This window comes from Hyperoodon ampullatus, assembly GCF_949752795.1.
Source record: "Hyperoodon ampullatus genome assembly, chromosome: 11".
Lineage (NCBI taxonomy): Eukaryota > Metazoa > Chordata > Mammalia > Artiodactyla > Ziphiidae > Hyperoodon > Hyperoodon ampullatus.
Genome location: NC_136924.1, coordinates 41,091,407 through 41,113,451, shown reverse-complemented (window position 1 = coordinate 41,113,451; position 22,045 = coordinate 41,091,407). Strand labels below are relative to the sequence as shown.

The window sequence follows — 22,045 nt, the reverse complement described above, 5'->3', positions numbered from 1 at the left end:
GAGCTCCTGACCCTGCCCCGCCCTGCCCTCACCTTCACAGGACCGGCCATCAGAGGAGAGCCGGAAGCCCATGGTGCAGCTGCAGTAGTAGGAGCCAGGCGTGTTCTCGCACTTGTGGCCACACAGGCGCCCGGGGTAGCGCCGGCACTCGTTAATGTCTGCAACAGAGCAGGAGGCGGCTCAGGCAGCATCCTCCCTGGGCAGTGCTGACCGTGGTGGCAGCTCACGACCTGTGTCCCCCACTTCCCCTGGCCTCCTCTCCAAGAGAAAGAACAGTGACTTGTCCCAAACACACGGCAAGTCAGCAGGGGAGCTGGGACGGCCCCGGCCTGTCTGCCCGCTGGGCGAGCTTCGTGCTCCTTCCACGACGGCGTGCCTGGGCACATTCCCACCCGCCAGCCCTCCACCCCAGAGCCCGAGAGAGTGCCCTCCAGGATCTGACAAAGGTGCCGTGGGGCTGGGCGGGGCAGGTGCCAGGCTCCCCTGAGCACCCGGGTTTGGGGATGGCTGGCGTCCACCAGCAGGACCTGTCCTGGCCCCTGGTGTTCGGGCCACCATGCCGTCTTGGGTTCTCACCGCCCTGGGCGAGCACACAGCTCTGGGCCCTGCAGCCCTGCAGGTCAGCAGGAATCTCTGGGAAATCATTAAGACTTTGGGGCATTTGTAGAGCTGGCTGGAGCCTCATAAACACTCAGAGGTCCTGGGGCAAGCAGAGCACCTGTTCTACAGGTAAGGACCCTGGCTCACGCCCAGGAGGGCCTCCCCAGGAGCCAGACTGGCAGCAGCTGAGCTGAAACTAGAACGGGGGTCTCCCGATCGGGGTCTCTTCTCTGGGACTGCCTGCACTTGGGATTTTCAGAGGCGAGGAGAACACGGTCACTCCAGGGTGCCCCAGGCTGGGTTCTCCCTGATGTCATCTGGCCGGGCCCCCTGCAGGGACACCCACGTACCCACACACGTTCTGCTGATGCCGTCGAAGTAGTAGCCGGCCTTGCACTCGCAGCGGAAACTTCCAGGGGAGTTCACACAGAGATGCCCCGGCCCACAGGGCTCAGCGGGAGGCGAGCACTCGTCCACATCTTGCAAAAGAGAAAGACGGTGTGAAAACCCTTAGTGTGTCGGGGGGCCTGTGCCCTAAGATGACCAGGAAGGAGGGCGAGGAAGGAGTCAACGAAAACGCAATGGGCAAAGAGGCATCGGTTAATTCCTAACCCGATTTCATAGAGCACCTACTATGTGCCAACTCCACACTGGCGCGATAGCTGACCCAGACGCAGCCTCTACCCTCGGGGGCCCCCTGCTCCTCTGGGCCAGCAGTGACCCTAGTTAAGGCAGGAAGTGCCCAGTGACTGGGGAGAGGCTGAGGAAGTGCCCTGGGCACTACAGGGAGGAGAGACTCCTCTGTGTGGCAGGGATCTGGGCAGGCTGGGCGCACAATACCTTTGCCTGAATCCAGAGGAATGTAGGTGAAGAGGGAAGCATGTGAGAGCAAACACCACACAGAGAGGAAAGGGCAGGGCTTGTTGCAGGAGCAGTAAGACCTATTTCACCTGGATCATAAAGTGTGTGAGGTTGGGGCCGACTCAGGAGGACTGACTTGTAAGCAGAGGGCATCTGTCCTCTGTCTGCCGCCAATGGGGAGCCATCACCGACGGGGGCTGTGAGCAGGGAGGCGCGAGAGAGCTTTCAGCTCAGGATGAACCGGACAGACTGAAGGGGCAAAGCTGGCGGCAGTGGGTGGGTTGGCATTCTACTGAAATGGTCCAGGCAATAGCCAGCAAAGACCTATGCTTGGAGATCAGCAATGGGATGGACGGACAGGTGCAAACAGCTTCCTTTGGGGATTTGCTCTCTCCTTCCAGGGAAGGGAGACTTGTGCTGGGAGCAGACCAAAAGTCCATTTCAAATAGGTTTTCTTTTTTTAATACCAACCAACACAGCGGGTCCCCTCCTCATTGAGATGGTAGCCACGGCCACAGTTGGGCACGTTCTTCTGGCATGTGTAGGAGCCCTCCGTGTTGATGCATGTCTGCCCGACAGGGCATGGGGCACTGATACTCAAACACTCATTGATATCTACAGGGGGAAAGACGGAGACAACGGGGTTAAACCCGGAGGGCTTCCCAAAACCCAACCCTTGGATCTCCAAAGAAAACCCATTTCCCTCCTCTTTATAAAACGACGAATGCAGTTACGATGATGCCCTCGCCCTGGACCACACAGCAGCCTCCCAACCGGCTCCCAGGTTTCAGCAGCATACCAGACCGTAACGACCCCTCCCCGGTCCATCTTCCTGCCCCTAAACCCACAACACTTCCATCTTCCACTGCACCGAATCCGAAGCTGCCTGCCCGTGAGTCCCACACGGTGAACTTGGCAATTCAGGTGCCGTGCTGTGTTCACATACTCCACACGGTTAATGAGGGTCTTCCCTGAGCTGAGCAGCGGCTGAGGGGCAGAGGTGGCCACCCCCTCGGTGCCGGCACGCGTGCTCTGCGCTCCTCCAGTGACCGGCTGGCCCCCGCGCCCCACTCCCCAGCCTCACTCGGGTCCATCTCTCCTGCAGCCCAGGCTCCAGCCCTAGCCTCCAGCGGCCGCTCAGATCCCACCTCTGTGCCTTTATTCACAGTTCCTCCCTGGGAAGCCAGCGCCCCTGTCTGCCTGGTGAACGTGCCTTTCTTACAGCTTGAGCACGACCTTCTCCCACATCCCCAGCCCCATTCCGGGCTCCACGGGGCCTGTGTGGACTCGCGGCCCCGGGGAAGGGCTGCTCTAAGCTCTCCGCACGGTGGCTCTCTCCCCGACTGGACACGCCTGTGATGGGGGACCGTGGGGCGTGCATTCCCCTTTGATGAACACACGCCCGGCGGGTGTGAACCAGTAAACCAAGAAGGAGAACTGGGTTACACATGTGTTCACTGCTCGCACTCAGATTCAGTGCCAAACCACACAGATCGAACTTCCTACCAGGAGTATTCTCCCCGAAGGACCTAAGGTTTCAAGAATCACTTATAAACATCTACAGGGGCCCAGAGAAGGGGGTGATGGTAGAGGACCAGCTGTACTTCTCCCCTGGCAGCCAAGCCCCACCCTCTTCGGACAAATGGGCAGCCCGACTCCCTCCCCATCCTGGTGTCGGCCTTTGTCCTGCTGGTCTTGCAGTGCAGCACTTTACAGTTTACAAAAGCTTTCACCTCCAGTACTGCCCTGCAAGTTAGGCAGGACGGGATTATCTGCATTTTATAAACAGGAAACGCCCCAAGCCCAAGGCTGGGACCCACTCAGGTCCAGAATCAGGGTCTCCTGCCTTCCGGCCAGGACGAGAGCCCCTAAACCTGGCGTGGGCGAACCACAACCCGCCGGCCAAATCCCACCCACTGCCTGTTTTTGTAAATTCAGTTCTACCGGAGCACAGCCAGGCCCATTCCTTTGTGTAGTGTCCACGGCTGCTTCCACGTGGCTGTGACAGAGGCCCTACGGTCAACGAGGTTGATAGTTACTCTCTAGCCCTTCTCAGAAAAAGCTTGGCCCTGTGTCAAGAATTAATGCCGCGTTTAGAACTTTCACCGCTGCCAAGCTTTCCCTTTCTGCACTTGGCTTTTGCTTTCTTTTTTGCAAATAAAGATGGACATAACTTTTGAAATAAAAAAGATAATTTTTAAAAAGAAAGACTCCTGAACTTGGTTGTGGCGCTTGATTTGTGAACTAGGCTGTGAACTTGATTGTGGGCACACAAAAGGCGGGACTGCCCCACCCTCCCAGAGTGCTGAGACGAGGGGGCGCCTCTAGGACCTCTGAAGACCCAAGTTCGGGGTGGGGTGCTGGGCTGCGGCCAGTCCTGGGCCCCCGGGGCTCCTGCTCTGGAGCCTCCCCCTGTAGAGCTGCACCCCCGCAATCGGGGGTGGGGGGCGGGTGGGAACCGAGGCTAAGTCGAGACTTGCAAAGGTCCCTTCTTTGTGGAAATCGGGCTGATTTTGCCATGAGTCAGGGTTTCCATCCCCAGCAGATGCCATCCTCCGCGGAGCCCCCTGCAAGTGCGCTGCAAGTCTAGGCAGGCCCCTCCTCTCTCCTGGCCCTGGGAGAGCTGTCAGCCTCCGGCTCATCGGCCTCCTTCTGGGAGCGAGGACAGCCCCCCTGCTGGCAGGAGGCTGGCGAGGGGCCAATGCAGCCAAGCTGAGGCCCCCGCGGCTCAGACGCCTCGCCTCCTCCCCTTGAAAGGGGAGCTTTAGGAACAAAGACTGGGGTTGGCTTCAGACGAGGCCCCTGTCCTAAGGGGTTGATGTTCTATTTGTCTTTAGATATCCTGGGATGGTAATAAAAGCGGGGAAGGACTTTGAGTCCAAACTGCCATTTCAAATCAAAGATCAATACAGATTTATCTGCAAGAGGGTGAGACAGAAGAAATTCTCGGCCCCTTGCTCGTGGCGTACCAGCCTTTCCAGGGGGGTGACGGGGCAGCTCCAGGAAGGGTGAGTTCTGACTAGTGGCGCCTGCAGTGCAGAACAAGGGGGACGACTCTCTGACCTCAAAGGGAGGACCCGGAAGCTTCTGCTGAGCAGAGGGCAAGGGCAGCCCGGCAGATCTGGACTCAAACGCCAACAGCATACAGTGACCTGGCCAGATGGCTAGTCTTGGGCGACTGCAGGAGAAAGCAGGGGCCACCTCCTGTCTGCAGAACAGGTCACTATGGCCACTACGCCCGCGCTCGCCCCTGCCCCACGCTGCCTCTGCAACTTAAGCAGTCTCACCCAGACCTCCTCTTTTTACTAAATTCCATGGGATTTGCTTTCATTTCACATTGATCTTCCTCTGATATCAACACAGTATTTTGCCATTTTAACCTTTTTTTTTTTTTGCTGTATGCGGGCCTCTCACTGTTGTGGCCTCTCCCGTTGCGGAGCACAGGCTCTGGACGCACAGGCTCAGCGGCCATGGCTCACAGGCCCAGCCGCTCTGCGGCATGTGGGATCTTCCTGGACCAGGGCACAAACCCGCGTCCCCTGCATCGGCAGGTGGACTCTCAACCACTGCGCCACCAGGGAAGCCCTTAACCATTTTTAAGTGTACAGGTGAGTGGCATCAAGCACATTCACAATGTCCTGCGACCCTCAGCTCTGTCCAGCCACAGACCTCCTTCATCATCCCAAGCAGAGTTCCACCTGTTAAGCCATAACTCCCACCCCTCTCTCCCAGCCCCTGGCAACCACCATTCTACTCTCTGTCTCTGCGAACTTGACTCCTAACATAGAGTATCTTCTAAAACCATTTTTTAATACACAGGGCACTTCACAACCACCTTGTTTAATCCTTGCCTCAGGTCTACAAGCCAGATATGATGATTATTCCCATTTTATAGAGGAGGAAGTTGAGGCTCCGAGGAAGTAAATGACCTTAGGTCACTTGGTTCAACACCAGGTGTCTCTGACCTCAAAACACAAGCACTTTCATCTAAACCAGAGATTGCTAAACTATAGCCCTGGGGCCAAACCCAGCTGCCGCCTGTGTTTGTAAATAAAGTTTTATTGGGACACAGACCCACCCACTTGTTCACACAGCCATGGCTGCTTTCCAGCTCCAACCGGAGCTAAGTAGTTGCAGCGGAGACCACACAACCCACAATGAATAACTTATTATCCAGTCCTTTATAGAAAAAGCTTGCTGACCTCTGTTCTATACACTATGTAGTGCCCCATCACTGGACGGTTCCCCCACCTGGTGGACCCATTAGCCCTGGCGGCAGCATCTTACCAATACAGTTGCCTAGAGCATCTTGTATAAAGCCGCTCTTGCACTGTAGCTTGGGTCTGCAGCGAAAGGATCCCAGAGTATTCTGACAGATAAAATCGGGGAGGCAGTTATGAATACCACTCTCACACTCGTCAATATCTGGTACATCATAAAAAAAGGAAATTGTTAGCAAGAGTCCTGCCAGAAGCATCTTTCAACACTTCAAAATCACAAGAATTTTCTTTTTTTAATGCTCATTACTCAGACTATAACCCAAAACGTTCCAATAGAGAGGTCACATTCAAAAAGGGCCTTAGCCAAATGGTGCTCATGTTTCTAAAGATTCAAAACTCTGACTTTTTCCCCAAGGTTCTTATGATGCAAATTTTCTGTTATGTAATAAATAACCCAGGCATTTTCCTGGCAATACGTGGTTTGGTTTGATTTGGTTTTCATTTCAGGCATGTTTAGTTTAGATTATAAAGCGATGATGAGCTTAAGTGGCAATAAACACCGTCCCTATAAACTGATTCACTCTGCAGTCCTCGCACTATTCCAAACACTAACAATGGTGATTGTCGTGACTGGACGTGTTGGCTGCCCTTCCCTTGAAGTTCATGGCGTCAAATGTTCAAGAGTGTATGCTCAGCTGGCTGGGCCCCTGGGTTCTCGAGGTCCACACCGCCCAGGGAGTCTGCAGGGGTGGGGAGGACTGAGCTCATCCAAAGGCCCTCATAATTCAAACGACGTTTTTACACAAGTGGTCTTGTCGTTCTGAAGGGCTGGAAACCCTCAGCAGAAAACTATGTTCTAACAGATCCTCATCAAAGGCTTATCTGCCAAATAACATCTATGGTTTGGCGGGGGAAAGCCAGCAGCCAGAAATGTCATGTTTTTTTATGCAGCGGAAGGGAATATGCTTTGAACTTCAAGGAAGCCTGGAATCAGATGGAAGGCAGCTGTTGTGCAAAAAAACAGCTTGGGTGTGGGGGGGACTAGAAAGCACATGTGGGCACCTGAAATTCATCTCTGGTCTTGTTTTTAAATGAGCGTGTTCTAAGCCTTTGCAGAAACCCAAATTCTCCACAAATCTTCACTAATATCAGGATTGGCCAGTGCCCCAGGCAGCCAAGGGGGGGACACAGCACCACGGAGCCCAGACCCCAGGGAGCCCAGTGCCACTTCCCCATCGCATCATATGTACTTCTGGGGGATGAGGTTTTGAGACGCGGAGCTTATCCTACCTTTGCAGTCATTGTCCTCTGTGAGCTCATAGCCAGTCCCACAGCTGCTGTCACGCTGGCAGCGGAAAGAGCCCACTGTATTGATGCAGGATTCTCCAAGCCGGCAGTTTTGGCCGCCCATGATACATTCATTGATATCTAGGAGAGACACAGGTGACGCAGGAGTAACCAGCAAGAACCACCGATCCTCACGCTTTATCAGAAGGAACGTACTAGAAGGCACGATGGGATCGATCCCCCGCATCCACCAAGTTCCCCGGGAGTGTGCGTATTCAGGCCGTGCACCGGAATGGAGCCCTGGGCACTCACCATCAGAGCAAAAGCAAAAGCAACGGGTTCTCTGCCCTGCTGATCTATTTCAGATCTACCGCTCTTTCTGAGCATCTGCTAAGCAAGCACCAGGCCCTGCACTGGAGTCGTGTGATCCTAGAGAACCCCCTATTTGGGGCTAGCACCTCCCTCCATCTCCCCCATCTCACAGATGAGAGGCCAAGAGAGGCTGAGGGATGTGCCCAGGGCCACTCAGCAGATGCTGGATTCAGAGCCCGGTCAGACCCCAAACCCAACCCCTTTTCACAGCATGGTGTTTACATCCTCCTGGAGGACAGCCGTGGCTGGAAGCCAGGCGCTGCAAACTCCAGGAAATGCTGGAAAGCCGGTCCTGGACTGTTCTTCACCTATGAATGGGGCCCCAAGTTGTGCAAAGCGGGCCCTGCCTGGCTGTCAAGCAGAGGCAGAGGCTCCCAGGGCAGGACGACGTTTACCTTCACAGGAGACGCCGTCTGGGAGCAGCTGGTAGCCCACAAAGCAGGAGCAGACGACCTCCTCCCCCGTGTCTCGGCACTGCTGTTTGCAGGGCCCGCCGCCTGGAGTCAGAGCAAATGTGAGCGGAGGCCAGGTGCACCCCGGAGACCTCCTGGGTTTTTCCAGGTGTTTGGATGGGGTCAGAGAAAGCGCCCTCAGGGTAGGCTGATACAGAAGGGCAGGCTCCCCAGGCTGGAGCCCACTGCAGCCTTCACAGCGCCCTCCCTTCCCATGGGAGGCCCCCCCGGGGCTGCAGCTTCAGGTCCCAGCCCTGATCTGACAGATCGGGGGGTGTGCGGGGCCCCGACACCCCATTTCCACCGCCACTGCCTCAGCTCCGGCTGCCCGCTCACCTGGCTCTCTGAGCATCCCTGGTACCACCCTCCAACCAGGCTTCCTGCGGGGCAGCCTGCGGGGCAGCCAGCGTGACGCCCAAAGAGCAAATCCCAGGGACAAAACCTCTACCGGGCAAAGATTCCAGGAGATAAAATTCTGACTGCTGCCCAGGGCCTGCAGGGCCCTGCCCACTTCTCCAGCCTCTTCCTTTCTGCCCGTACCCCACCCCATGGCCCACCAGTGCCCAGCTGCTGCGGGTCTGCAAGTCCCCGCTCCCACTGCCACAAACCCCCTGCCAATGTCATCTCCCTGGCTAACCCATCCTCAACCATTGCAAACCAGCTATCCCCTCCCCCAGGGAGAGCCTTGCACGCCCCCCAGAGAGGATTACGAGTCTTTCTGGGGTTCTCTGCCCTCCCTTCCGCCTACCCCCAGGCCTCTGTGCCAAGCGTCACTGTACACCAACCACATCATTTTGTGATTAAACTGGCTCCCTAATGAAGGCCCAACCACAAGGCAAGCCACTGAATGTACTCGGGGAGCAGACATGCGGGAATGTTCCATAAAGAGAAATAAAGTCTTAGCATATGGAAAACAAAGGTGCAAGGCCCTAGTGACTTTTTTTTTTTTTGATGTGGACCATTTTTAAAGTCTTTTTAAAATATATATATATGTGTGTGTGTTAGCCCCGTCCCCTAAGGGGCTCCCAGCCTTGGGGGTCACCATTCACAGAGTCTGTGGGCTGTGGTGGGAGAGCTTTGCACAGCAGCTCCTCAAGCGGCCCCTTCTCTACAAGCCCACCCTCTCCCTCACTCGCCCATCAGGCCCCAGCTAGGAGGAGAGGAAGGGAAGGAGCCCGGGAGTGCAGACGACAGGGACTTATAGCTGACGCCCAGCCAAAGGGCTGCGGTCAAGCTCCCAACGAGATTAGCACTGATTTTCCCTCGGGCTTCATTAACCACCAGCTAGCCCTGGGGAGGGCCAGTCTCACCTCGGCAGCGGTCATTCAGGTAGGGGTCCTCTTGTCCCTCCTCGATCTCAGAGGCCTTAGCTGAGGGGGAAGAGGTAAACACAGGTTTGTCCACACGCAGTGCCCAGGTTAACACAGAGGCGACGCCGAGCATCTTCTCTTCTTGTAAATATCAGGCAGTAATGCCTGTCGGTACATCTTATAAAAAGCTCAGTGTTCATTTTATCCTTTTTAAAAACAGAGTCATACTTATAAATGTAGCTAAATCTCTAAAAGATCTATTATAACAGAAACAGCACTGGCACAAGGGTCTGTCTGTAGTCATCAACTTAATGCTGAGTGTGGTTACATTGTCCACTTTACTCAAATATTTCTGCAAATGCAGTCACGGCCCTACTATAAACTAAGTCACATCTTCCAAACTGAAATTCTTGGGTTTTTCAAGTACTTGAAAAACCAAGTGCTCTGCTGATGAGGACCTTCCAAAAGATGGAATGACAGTGATCACAATTCAATCACAATCCAACAGCCATTACATTACAATGCTGGGTGGGAAAGCATAAATCAAAGGTATCCCCAGCACAGCCACACCTACACAAGAGAAGCCAAGAGAGACAGAAAAAAGACTGGAAGGAAACGTGACCTAATGGAAACCATATTTATCTCCGTGTTGACTTCCTCTTCCTTCTACCTTCCCGTGTCTTTTAAAATGCCTACAGTGAGCACATGATACACACACACTGGAAAAGCAGACATCAGTAGAAAGACACATATTAGTAATTCTGCTGTAAGTTTCAGCATAACATAATTTATAGACACTAACTATGCATAAGGCATTATTTTTTAGGGGTTATTAAGATATGGTAAGGGTTCCTAAATAATCCAAAGAACTTTTCAGCTAGGGAGGAACTAAGCCAGAGACCCTTAGGGTGTGAGTCATCTCTAGGTTAGGAGGCTGGGAGTACCTTTGCTCAGAATGTTTAATGTGGGTGCAACTAGAGATGATCATACTAAGTGAAGTAGGTCAGACACAGAAAGACAAATACCATATGATATCACTTATATGTGAAATCTAAAATATGACACAAATGAACCTATCTATGAAACAGACACAGACTCTCGGACATAGAGAACAGACTTGTGGCTGCCAAGGGGGAGGGGGGTGGGGGAGGGATGGAGTGGGAGGTTGGGGTTAGCAGATGTAAGCTATTATATAGAGAATGAATAAACAACAGGGTCCTACTGTAGAGCACAGGGAACTGTATTCAATATCCTGGGATAAACCACAATGGAAAAGAATATGAAAAAGAATGTGTGTGTGTGTGTGTGTGTGTGTGTATGTATGTATAACTGAATCACTTTTCTGTGCAGCAGAAATTAACACAACATTGTAAATCAACTATACTTCAATTTTTGAAAAAGAAAGAAAAAAAGAATGTTTAATTTGGGGACTCTTCATTCACTTGGTGCATTCCATCCCAGCAAAGCCCAAGTCCCTGCCATGAGCCAGGCACAAGTCAGGGTGTCCAGACCCCATCCTCCAAAGGACTCATGGTAACAAGGCCAGGAGGACTCATGAGAAACTATTTATCACTCAGGTGATGAGGTCATCAAGATTTCCACAGCATTTTTCAGGAGGCAGCAAGCCTGGCAAAGAATGCTAGAAAAGGAATCTTGAACTGTGGCTTCCACAGCCTCAGTCTCCCAATCTGTAGAATGGACATAACCAAGATACACCCTAGCACAGTTCGTCCCAAAGGAACAGAGTTCTTTCCCCCATCTTAGACCAATATTTTGATCACTTGTAATATAGATTATTAGAAAAACTAAGATAAGAAAACAGACATGTAAGTCCCAATTTTATATTTAAACAGACATGTTACTCTATCAAATGCTTATAGAAGTTTCTAAAAGCTTACTCCCAATTTCTGTGCTTATTTTGTTGCAGGCCAGCACTGGTCTGTGGGCCCGCTACGGTAGCACACAGTAGGCCCACAGTAAATGTCAGTGGAAGAGGAAGGCAGGTCTGTGTCTGGGTGAGGAGGAAACACAGGGAAGTCCTCATAGAGACATTGAGGAAAGTCTGAGGCAAGAAATGAAGCAGATAAAAGACAAGGGAGAAATAAGACATCTGGAGCAACAGAAACGCTCAGAGATCATTAATGAAACAAGACATAAATCAACAAAAGTCCTCCCTGGAGACACAGGAGAAATTCTCCACCAGTATGAAGAATTTGAGTTTGTTTAAAGTGAAAATGTCATCCATGATTTCAAAAGTCAAGGAACGAGCCAGAATGTGGTTCCAAACCCCCTTTATGACTAAAATATCTGAAATCAGTCCCACGGTGGCCATGGGGCCCTGGACTTGAGAAATCAAAACAAAGAATGAAAGACTGGTCGTTTGACCGAGGACCCCAAAGCCACATGAATGGATGGCCTGACTTAGGGACCACTGGTCTGTGAGCTCGCCCTTCCGAGCCCCTTCCTGCCTGTTTCCCATTTTTAACAGAGGGCAGACGGGGCTCAGAGTGAGAAGGCAAAGGTCCCAGTCACGCAGCAAGCTTGGGGCAGAGCAGATGCTTGAAATTTTCCAGGGCTCTTTCCATTATGGCACAGGAAACCATTGCATAAGTGGAAGAGATGATTAGACAACCAAGAAGTTTCCTGAACTATGTAACTGAATCATGAAGCCCCAAGGTTTCAGGATTTATGTGGCTTCAGACAAATGGAGGGTGGAGACTGAACTGGTGGACACACAGCTGGGAGCCCTCTTGAAGCTGCTCTTGGGGTCATTCGCCCCTTTGCTGAATAAATATCTAGTGTTTGAATGCTCACAGCCTGCTATTAATGAGTGTTGCCCCTGCTATTAATGAGTGGAGCCCCCTGCCTCAGCTCCAGATGGAGAGATGGCACTGGCCAGGCATCAGAAGGCCGGCGCTCTCCCTCCTCTGTATGTCAGCCATGTGATCGTTTTTTTTTAATAATTGTGATTTTTTTTTAAGATTTTTTTTTTGATGTGGACCATTTTTAAAGTCTCCATCGAATTTGTTACACTACTGCTTCTGTTTTATGTTTTGGTTTTTTGGCCCCGAGGCATGTGGGATCTTAGCTCCCCGACCAGGGATCAAACCTGCACCCCCTGCATTGGAAGGCGAAGTCTTAACCATTGGACCACCAGGGAAGTCCCTTGGCCACGTGATCTTGAGTGCCAGGTCCTCATCTGTGAAACAAGAGCACGGCCAGCCACCCACGCTGCCCAAGGCAGTTGGAGGGATGGGATGAACTGTGATGGCAAACACTTTATACCCCTTCTCCCATTTAATCCCAGCAACCTGAGGAAGTAGGACTCTAATTATCCCCTTTTCACAGATGAGGGAACTGAGGCCTGGATACACCAGTTTGCCCCCCAAATACATGTCAGGACAGGGACATGAACACAGATTTGTCAGATCCCAGATCCCAAGCCCTCAGTTTCACTCCAGGACAGTGACAAATGTGAAACTGCTCTGACAACTAGAACCAGTCTGTGCTGAGTTAAGGCAATGGTAAATGTGCGCGCCCAGACCGCCTGTGATGGTGAATTTTATGTGTCAACTTGGTTGGGCCACGGTACCCAGATATTTGGTCCAGCACTAGTCTGGATTTGGCTGTGACGGTATTTTTTAGATGAGTTTGACATTGAAATCAGCAGACTTTGAGTAAAGCAGATTGCCCTCCATCGTGTGGGTGGGCCTCGTCCAATCAGGTGAAAGCCTTAAGAGAAAAACTGACCTCCCCCAAGTAAGAAGGAACCCTGCTAGCAGATGGCCTTTGGACTCGAGCTGCAACATCAGCTCTCCCCTGGGTCCCTGGCCAGTGGGCCCACCCTGCAGATTTCAGACCTGGCAGCCCTCACAACTGTGTGAACCAGTTTCTTAAAATGTCTCTCTCTCTCTCCAAGTCCTATTGGTTCTGTTTCTCTGGATGACCTTAACTAATTGCACTGCCCAAGAGGGAAGAAAGGGGGGAATTACCTGCTTCTTGAAGGTCCCCAACGTCCCCCGGGGCAAAGTCTGCTGTCTCCTGGCCCTTGACACAGCATGCCCGGAAGACCAGCCCACACTGGTAGCCGACCATGAGGCTGTACTCGCAGCTCTGGCCCTGGGCCTGGGCTGCCCTTCCCAGCAGGCAGCAATGGCAGCACCTCTGCAAACACAGGAGGAGACTCCCGTTGGGGAAGCCAGACACAGGACACAGCGGATCCCCACAGACCTCTCAGCCCCACCGCATTAATGCTCCCTGGACGATGATGACATATGTCTGACTTGGGCTGCATCTTCTACATGTTGGCAGGAAACAGCAAAGCAATCCGAGCCCAAAGCCTGCTGCCCCCAAATCTCGCAGGTCCTAATTTTGAAAGGAACCGTAAAGGGCCTTATCCCAGCACACGCTCCATGATACCTGACTGTCCCCCAATATCTCTGCCGGCCCAGCTTCCACCTCCAGGAAGAGGGGGTTAGGAGAGGGCCTTCTGGGGCTCACACAAGAGCTCCCTAAGGGTCCATGACTTCTGCGTGGTCTGAGATTTCTCTACCACGCCTGGAAGGACGAATATGCGCCTTGTCTCTTCCCGCAGCGAGTGAGGGTGGTTCAAGCAGCAGGAAGGGAACCTCGAGCCTAGTCATCAAGTGAGGAACAGAGTTGCTGCCTGTCACCTGGACCCCAGTGTTTCCAAAAGTCACAGCTGAATCCCAGGGACAACATTAACCCTGGCACATGAAAAGTCCCATTTCAGTCCTTATCATTCTAAGAAAAGCATAAGAGCTTTCCAGAAAGTCCATAGCAGGAGCAGAGGAGGGGTGGCTTTGCTTGAGTTTCGTAGAGGTTGATGGGTCTCCCCCATCCTGCTCATTCTACAGCCTCTGCTGCCAGAAAGAGCAGGAGCCTCAGTTACCTCCTCCACCTTTTAGGTCATGAGTCCCCCTTCCCGGAAACACAGACCATGCACCTGCCAAAGCGATGTTTCCACTCCCCTTAGAAAGTTCCATGCCTTTCTCTCAAGTCGGGGGACACTGGCGGAAGTGTCTGCGGGGCAGACAGCGTCTGCAGAGCCCCATCCCTTCCTGGGAGGCAGTCACTGAACACATAAGGTCCTGGCTCCCAGGCCCCCTTGACCAGATCACCCCACCCTCGCCCCCCACCCAGCTCTCTCACACCAGAAGCCTCCTCCCATGAAAGCCCACAAAGGCTGAGGGTGGGCAGAGGGGCTCTGGACCCCCAGTTCCTCTACGTGGAATCTCCCTACACATTCCGACCCGCGTGGAAAGAGAATCCCCAGAAAGGAACCCACACACCCCCTCTCGGGATCCAGACTTCATTCCAATGCTTGCTCCTTGAAATTACTTCATGGCCTTCCTAACTGGGAACGGGGGCATCTTTCTTCCAGGGAATTCATTTTTGTCCCCTGGCACCTCCAACAGAAACCCAGATGACCAGGTTAATTAACTTTCGAAACTTGAGCGCTTTCTGGTCGGGCTGTTTTTCTCCCTCAGTAGGTGGCAAGAGAGGGACAGCCTAGTTTATTTGCAGGCTTCAGACCTGGAAACGCTCTCAGTAACCTTTCCACATCTGTGCAAAGATGCAGGCCTTCCACAGTGACAGAGGTCCTGAGTCACCTGGGCTGGACTTGGAGTCCCAGGATGGATTATGTCCTTCATTCATAGCTGACCTCTGGGCAGGGCTCCCTCTGGGCCAGATGGACCACAGTCCCAGCTCTGCCTCACCAGATCCCTCCCTTGCTGGTCCTGAAAGGACCCCTGCTGAGAGGCCACTTTGGAGTGTGGGCCTCTCTGAACCTCAGTTTTCTCTTCTAGGGCAGTTATGGAGGTCATGTGTTATCAGAGGCGTTGGTGGGGGCCCATCCCGAACTCTGACCAGTTTGGGAGAGCAGAGAAGCTGGAGGGCCTCCGGAGTGGGGTGGGGAATGCCCATCTGAATTGAGAAGAGGTTTCAGAAGGCCCTGAGCCCAGATAACCCCTGCTCTGACCTCTGCATTCCTGTTTGAAGCCCCGGGACTGACAGTCTTCAGGGCAAGGCTGGGTCACTCCATCCCTGTTTCCCCGGTGTTGGACAGGGCCCAGGGTGTTGTCCAGGGTTTACTGAATAAACTGGAGGAGGTGGGGAGACTTAAGTGTCCCTCCTCCCGCCCTGAGTTGAGCAGAATGAGCTGCTCATAAGGAAAGGCATCTGAGGTCGGGGGCGCAGAGGGCAGGGCGCCCCAGGCCTCCTACTGAAGAAGTGGCTGCTGAGCTGGGAGGGGCCCAGGTCCTCACCTTCACGAACATGGCCTCGAGGCTGGTGTTGTCACCATGTGGCACGGTGCAGCCGTCCTGCTCGTTGGCCAGGTTGATGCCCGTGGCACAGTGCAGCTCCTCTAGCTGGCTATGGCAGCACTGCTCCTGGACCATCCTGTGGGCAGAGGGGGGCAGGCTGGCCCAAGGGCTCTGTGGGGCAGGGGGCCCCACCGACTGGTACTCAGGGCCTGGAAGCAGCAGCCCCTCGGGGGTGGGAGCTCTGTCATCTTTGGGTGTCCCGCCCTTTCCCCATCCCCTCCACTCATCCACAGACACACACACAACGCCTGCATACAGAAGGTGCTCAACAGTGTTTAATTAGAAAGACTGGATGCAGGGTGGTGTCTGGGAGTGGCATCGAGAGACCCAGTTGTGTGGCCAGAGCCCCAGTTCACCTCTCTGACCTCTGAGCCTCAGCCACAGAAAGTTCCCACCTATTTTAAAAAATGAAAACAGCTGATTGCTGACTCTGGGCCAGACCTTCTGATCCTTTATCAAGTTGAATTCTTCCCAACACTCATCTCCAGTTTCCGGAATCAGAGGAAACAGCTCGAGAGAGGTGGAGTGGCCTGCCCAAGGCCACAGAGTGAGGGATGGTGGCAACGGTGATACCGGGCCATGGCATCCACGTCTCCCAGCCCCGTTGGGGGCTCCGGGAGGAAGGTCCTCGGAAACCCGAGGACACACGTGCACAAAAGTTTATGTCGACAGAAGGACCATCACCTCCCAGACTTGGCCCCTCAGACACAGCTCCAGGTGGTGAGGGCAGGCAGGTGACGGAGCACGAGGTGTGTGATCACAGGTGTGGCTCCCACCAGACCCCAAATAACTATAGCTCTGGCCAGAGCCAACAAGGGCAGGAGAAGCCACCAGACCTGCATCAGGCGGGAGAAGGAGGGGCCCCGCTGGGCTCCGTGGGCTGCCAGCCAGGCTGCCTCGGCCCCCAGCCAGCCCTCCCCAGCCTCCACCCTGTGGTGCCGGAGCTCTGCACCCGGCTTCCCGTGCACCTCTAGAACTGCCCTCAGCCCGGATCCGGGACGGATTTGTCTGCAGAGAGACCTCCCAGATACTGCAGGTTTGGTTCCAGGCAACCACAATAAAGTTAGTCACATGAATATTTTGGTTTCTTGGTGCATATAAAAATTATGTTCACACTGTACTGTAGTCCAGTAAGTGTACAATAGCATTATGTCTAAAAAAGCAATACAGGGCTTCCCTGGTGGTGCAGTGGTTGAGAGTCCGCCTGCCGATGCAGGGGACACGGGTTCGTGCCCCAGTCCGGGAAGATCCCACATGCCGCGGAGCGGCTGGGCCCGTGAGCCATGGCTGCTGAGCCTGCGCGTCCGGAGCCTGTGCTCCGCAACGGGAGAGGCCACGACAGTGAGAGGCCCGCGTACCGCAAAATAAATAAATAAATAAATATAAAATAAAATAAAAAAGCAATACATACCTTAATAAAAAAAAAAAACTTCCTTGCTAAAAAATGCTAACCATCATCTGACAACGCGGAGTTGCCACAAACCTTCAATTCATAAAAAAAACAAAACAAAACAAACACGCAACCTTTAAAGCACAATAAAATGAGATATGCCTGTACTCTGCTACCACACATCCACTCATGCTCTCAGTGGATTTGCAAATGACAGGCATTTCACTGCATTATCAGGGAGAGCAGGCAGACATGCATCCATGGATCCATTCACTCAAAGATATTTATTGGCTGAACAGAAAACAAGGGGTGTGGAAAAATGGGACCCCTCATGCACCGTGGGTGGGAAGGTAAAATGGTGTAGGATGGCAGGTCTTCCAAAAATTTTAAATAGAATGACCATAGGATCCAGCCATCCCACTTCTGTGCATAAACCCAAAAGAATCGAAAGCAGTGACTCAAACAGATATTTGCACACCCACATTCCCAGCAGCGTGATTCATAATCGCCAGAAGACGGGAGCAACCCAAGTGTCCATCAAGGAATAGATGAGCTAATTGTGGTCTGTACATATGATGGACTTGGATTCGGCCTTAACAAGGAAGGAAGCCTTGACACATGTTACAACATGGATAAACCTTGAGGACAGTAAGCTAAGTGAAATAAGCCAGACACAAAAGGATGATCACTGTGATTCCCCTTATATGAGGGACCCAGCGGAGTCAAATTCATAGAGACTGAAAATAGAAGGGGTGGGCTGGGGGAGTGGGGGTAACCAGGAGGTTTTGTTTCATGGGTACGAGTTTCACCAGGAAGATGAAGAAGTTCTGGAGATGGATGGTGGTGACGGCGATAAGAGTGATGTGAATATACTGAACTATACACCTAAACATGGTTACGCTGGTACAATTTGTGTTATGCATATTTTAACGCAATTTTTTTAAAAATGTGGCTGTGGCCCTACTGTGTGCCAGGCCTGTACAGAGGCTTCAGGAACGGGGAGATGGATGGCCTGGTGGGGAACCTCAGCGTCCCACACCCAGGGGGCTTCTGGGGCAGCAGTTACTAAGCTCTACCCTGGTGGGGCTGGGCGTCCAGAGAGCTGCGCTCCCCTTGCTGCCTTTCAACTTGGACAAGCATTCACCTGGCTGCCTTGCTCGCCTCCTTCAGGTCCTGGCTCAGACGTCTGTCCCCAGACGGCTCTATTTAAAATTGTAAACCTGCCCTGATCAGGAGACCCTGCCTCCTGTCCCTGGGTTTTCCTTTCCCACGACACCTCATGCCTTCTTACAAACCATAGACTTTACCATCTGTATCTTCCGTAGAAGAGATTTTGCCTATTTTGTTCACTGATTTATCTCCATCTTGTCCAGAATGCCCTCAATACGATTTGTGAAATAAATAAACGAAGGGGTTCAGAGAGTGACTGGTAGACTGAAAAACATCATCTGAGGATCTGCTTTAGGTTTTGGCTCCGTGTGTATCCAGATTCCTCCGAGAGACTCGTGGGCTTAATTCAACCCAAGGTTTGAGGCAAATTTATATTTGGGTCCTAAGGCATATTGGCCCTCGGTCGAAGCCAGAATGCACGGCAACGCATGAGTTGAGGAAACGACCGCCCCCAGACGTGCCATGTGTTAGAGGCTCAGGCAGAGGCCGAACGTGCCCAGCTGGAGTCCATGTGTGCAGAGAGGGGCTGGCCCTCTGCGGTCCTTGCCAATCCCCTCGTCTGCCAGTGGCACCAAGCCCAGGCCTCTTGGGCCCCACAGAATCCTCACTGCCTTCCTTCCTCAACTCTACCCTGGAGGCTCGGCCTGGGGCTCGCCCACCTGTGTGACCCCATTCTCCTCATCCTGAGCTTAGAAGAGCACTGAGGATCAATAAAGATTTGCCGAATGAATGAGAGCTTAAAACTGGAGATCCCGACAGAATACCACTTCAAGAGAAGAAAAATGACACCAGAACTACTAAGTTACCAAGTGGCCGGTGGTCTCTGTTTCTTGTATCTTTTAACTATTACTAGTAAGAGGACCCTCTTAAAGCAGATTGGATTTCTGACCTGCTCTCTCCCTTCTCTGCCTTCATTAAAAACGATAACCCAGGGCTGCCCTGGTGGCGCAGTGGGTGAGAGTCCGCCTGCCAATGCAGGGGACACGGGTCCGTGCCCCGGTCCGGGAAGATCCCACATGCCGTGGAGCGGCTGGGCCCGTGAGCCATGGCCGCTGAGCCTGCGCGTCCGGAGCCTGTGCTCCGCAACGGGAGAGGCCACAACAGTGAGAGGCCTGCGTACCGCAAAAAAAAAAAAAAAAAAAAAAAAAAAAAAAACCATCTCTCAAAAACAAAAAATGTAGATCATAACACAAATGCCTGCTGCATAGCCAAGAAGGTAGTTTCTCTAGAGTCTGGAGCCCACTGGGGATTCAAGATACCTCCAAAACTCAGTCAATACATTGGTGAGTAGAAGTCAGTAACAAATTCAGTTGTGACTAAAATGCAAATTCACAAGTAGGGCCCAGAGGCCACTGAGTCGCTGACCTCAGTTCCTCCTTCTGTCCGTTGAGGGGTCAGCTGGCTGATGCCTCACTTTGTAAGCCTTTGATTTACAAACAGGGCTCCCCGTTTTGGGTTGAATTGTATCCCTGCCTCTCACAATTCTACGTTGAAGTTCTAACCCCAGGACTTCCGAATGTGACTTATTTGGAGATTGGGTCTTTCATTAAAGAGGTAATTAAGGTTAGGGTGGCCCTAGTGCAATCTGCCTGGCATCCTTATAGGATAAGAGATTAGGACACAGACACACAGAGAGGGGAGACCACGTGAGGACATAGGGAGAAGGTGGCATCCCCAGGCCAGGAGAGACGCCTCAGGAGGAACCAGCCCTGTTGAGACCTCGATCTCAGACTTCTGTCTGCCAGGCTGTGAGACAGTAAATGTCTGTGGTTTAAGCCGCCCGGGCAGAGGTATCTGTGCCAGCGGCCCGAGCAGACACATACAGCCGCACAGCCTGGCCTGGTGGTCCCAGCTGCTTCCCTTGCCTCGGTGATTATCACAACCCTGAAAGGAAGCTATCGCTGTCCTCCTTTTACATTTGGGGAAACTGAGGTTCCAAGTCGGCTCAAGTCACACAGCCTGAAAGCCAGCCCAGGTTGGGTCCCCGGGGCCTGGCTGCCTCTCAGAGCCCAGTCTGCAAACAGAACGCTTGGCGCTCACCACCCAGCTTTGCTCCGCAACTGCCAGCCACCCTCTGACGTTTCTAGCTCGAAGCCACGCTCGGGAGCCAAGATCCCCACTCTCACTCGTCAGACGCGCCATAAATCCTAACGGCGTGGTAAATCCGAATGGTGTGGTCTCCCAGTCAATTCAAACAATCCGAGCGCCCTGTCTTCTCTTCCTTTGTTTGGTCTATAATGCTTTCGACTTTTCAAGAATTTCCTAAATCGAGATTTACATCCTCCGTCACTGCTGGCAGGCAGCAGTCTCTGCTCGATGCCAACACAAATGCAAAACTCCAGAGTGAGGCAGACAAGCCTCCCCTGCACATTCCTTCCATGGCAGCTCTCCACCTAGCATCCCACAGCTCCAAGCGTCAAAGCAGCTTAGACTCGGATTAGAGGCAGAGAAAATGAACGGATGTCAAGTGATGGAATGCGTTCCTACCCTCGCCTCCCCCCCCCAACTTCTGCTCCCTAGGCAAGCAGATCTGGGTTCAAGTCCTAACGCCATCACCTACCAGCTGTGCGTACTGGGGAAAGCTCAGTTTCCTCATCTGTAAAATGGGATCAGTAACAGGGTGAAATGAGACGAAGGGCATCAAACGCCCAGCACAAAGTTGGTGCTTCATGAAGGCTTGCTATTATTTTTACGGTGATGATCAACATTACATATCTTTATCATTTATTCTAAGCTTACATTCTCCCAAAACTTTGAGGGAGCTTGAGTCAATTTAGGAAGAGAGGAATAAAAATAGTTGATCCAGATGCTGGCTACTGTATAAAGTAGACAATGGTCTGGCAGAACTTTTGCTCTGGGATTTGCTCGTTTGTGTTTTCGGGGTCTGAAGGCGGCCCATGCTTTTGTCTGCAAAGCACTTCCAGTCACACGATCTCATCTGCCGCCCCCAACAACCACCCCCTTTCTGGCGACTTGGCCACACTGCCCAGGTGCGGCAGTGAGGGCTACAAACCCACATCCTCTTGCTTGCAGCCTGGTGAAATGACGGGAGGCCCCGGCAATGCCAGGGTGGCACGGGAAGGGTAAGCGGAGTCCCGTACAAGGCCCGTGGGAGCACAGAGGGATGTGGGGGTCACCAGCCCCGAACACCTCCCACAGCCTGGCCCTGGGGGCCCAGCCTCTCCCGGGGGCCTGGCACCCACTGTCCCTTCCTCCCCTGCTTTTGTCTAGAAGAACACTATTCCGGTAGCACAGCGGCACTGGCAAACATACCTGCATTCCGTGGATTCCGAGGCGTACGGCAGTGAGCAGTCCCTGTGCTGAGTGGCCATTCGATGTCCGTCTGCACAGCAAGCCTCCATGGGGACGTCTGCGCCTGCCGTGCAGGGAAGAGAATGGGGTGACTGGCGATAGGTGACTCACCTCGGACCCCGCCCAAGGTCCCCTTAGATGGTCGGCCTCCCTCAGGTGGCCGAGAGCGCCCCCTCCCGGCCACACCATCTGGACACCCCTTCCTTAGGTCTCCTCTACAGCATCAGGACAGGGCCGAAAGGGCCACGGCACATCCGGTCCTTCAGTCACTCGACAAACGTGTACTGAAAACTCCGCTGAGTCATGGGCTGGGAGCACACACTCTGCTCCTCCTAGAAAGGCCTGAAACCTTAACTACTACCTTCCAAATCCAATTCTGACAGGGCTGCAGCTCAGCACCGGGATCCCTGCTCCAGCCAGATGCCGGAAACTGGGACAGGGACCTGCCCAGACGGGGTCCCTGCCTTCACAGTCCAGAGGGAAGAAAGACAGGTGTTACTGACCAAGGCACGGCCGAGCTGCCGTCCAGCCCGGCGGGTGGGTATCCAGGACGTGGCTGACCCCACTCCTATGGGGTCACAGATGGTTTGTATCACTAACAATGAACAGTGCAGAACTGGGGAGGCCTAGAGGTGTCCCCCAAACTGGGACAACCAAGGAAGGCGTCTCTCAAGAGTGGGGAGCGAACACCAGGGAAGAAGTACAGCATGAGCGGAGCACA

At 53.1% G+C, this 22,045-nt stretch overlaps 1 protein-coding gene across 2 annotated transcripts in view; it reads right to left on the bottom strand.

Annotated features, from left to right (window-relative positions):
* The window catches only part of FBLN1 (fibulin 1), a gene marked incomplete at its 5' end in the record, with an annotated part of 76,739 nt that overhangs the window by 40,459 nt on the left and 14,235 nt on the right, over window positions 1-22,045 (bottom strand). For both annotated transcript variants that reach the window (XM_079714431.1, XM_079714432.1), the window contains 10 exons: window positions 33-158; window positions 951-1,079; window positions 1,933-2,076; window positions 5,749-5,886; window positions 6,972-7,109; window positions 7,736-7,837; window positions 9,103-9,162; window positions 13,095-13,266; window positions 15,393-15,528; window positions 21,286-21,388. In XM_079714431.1, the coding sequence (XP_079570557.1) occupies window positions 33-158; window positions 951-1,079; window positions 1,933-2,076; window positions 5,749-5,886; window positions 6,972-7,109; window positions 7,736-7,837; window positions 9,103-9,162; window positions 13,095-13,266; window positions 15,393-15,528; window positions 21,286-21,388 (1,248 nt within the window). The remainder of the gene's footprint in view (window positions 1-32; window positions 159-950; window positions 1,080-1,932; window positions 2,077-5,748; window positions 5,887-6,971; window positions 7,110-7,735; window positions 7,838-9,102; window positions 9,163-13,094; window positions 13,267-15,392; window positions 15,529-21,285; window positions 21,389-22,045) is intronic.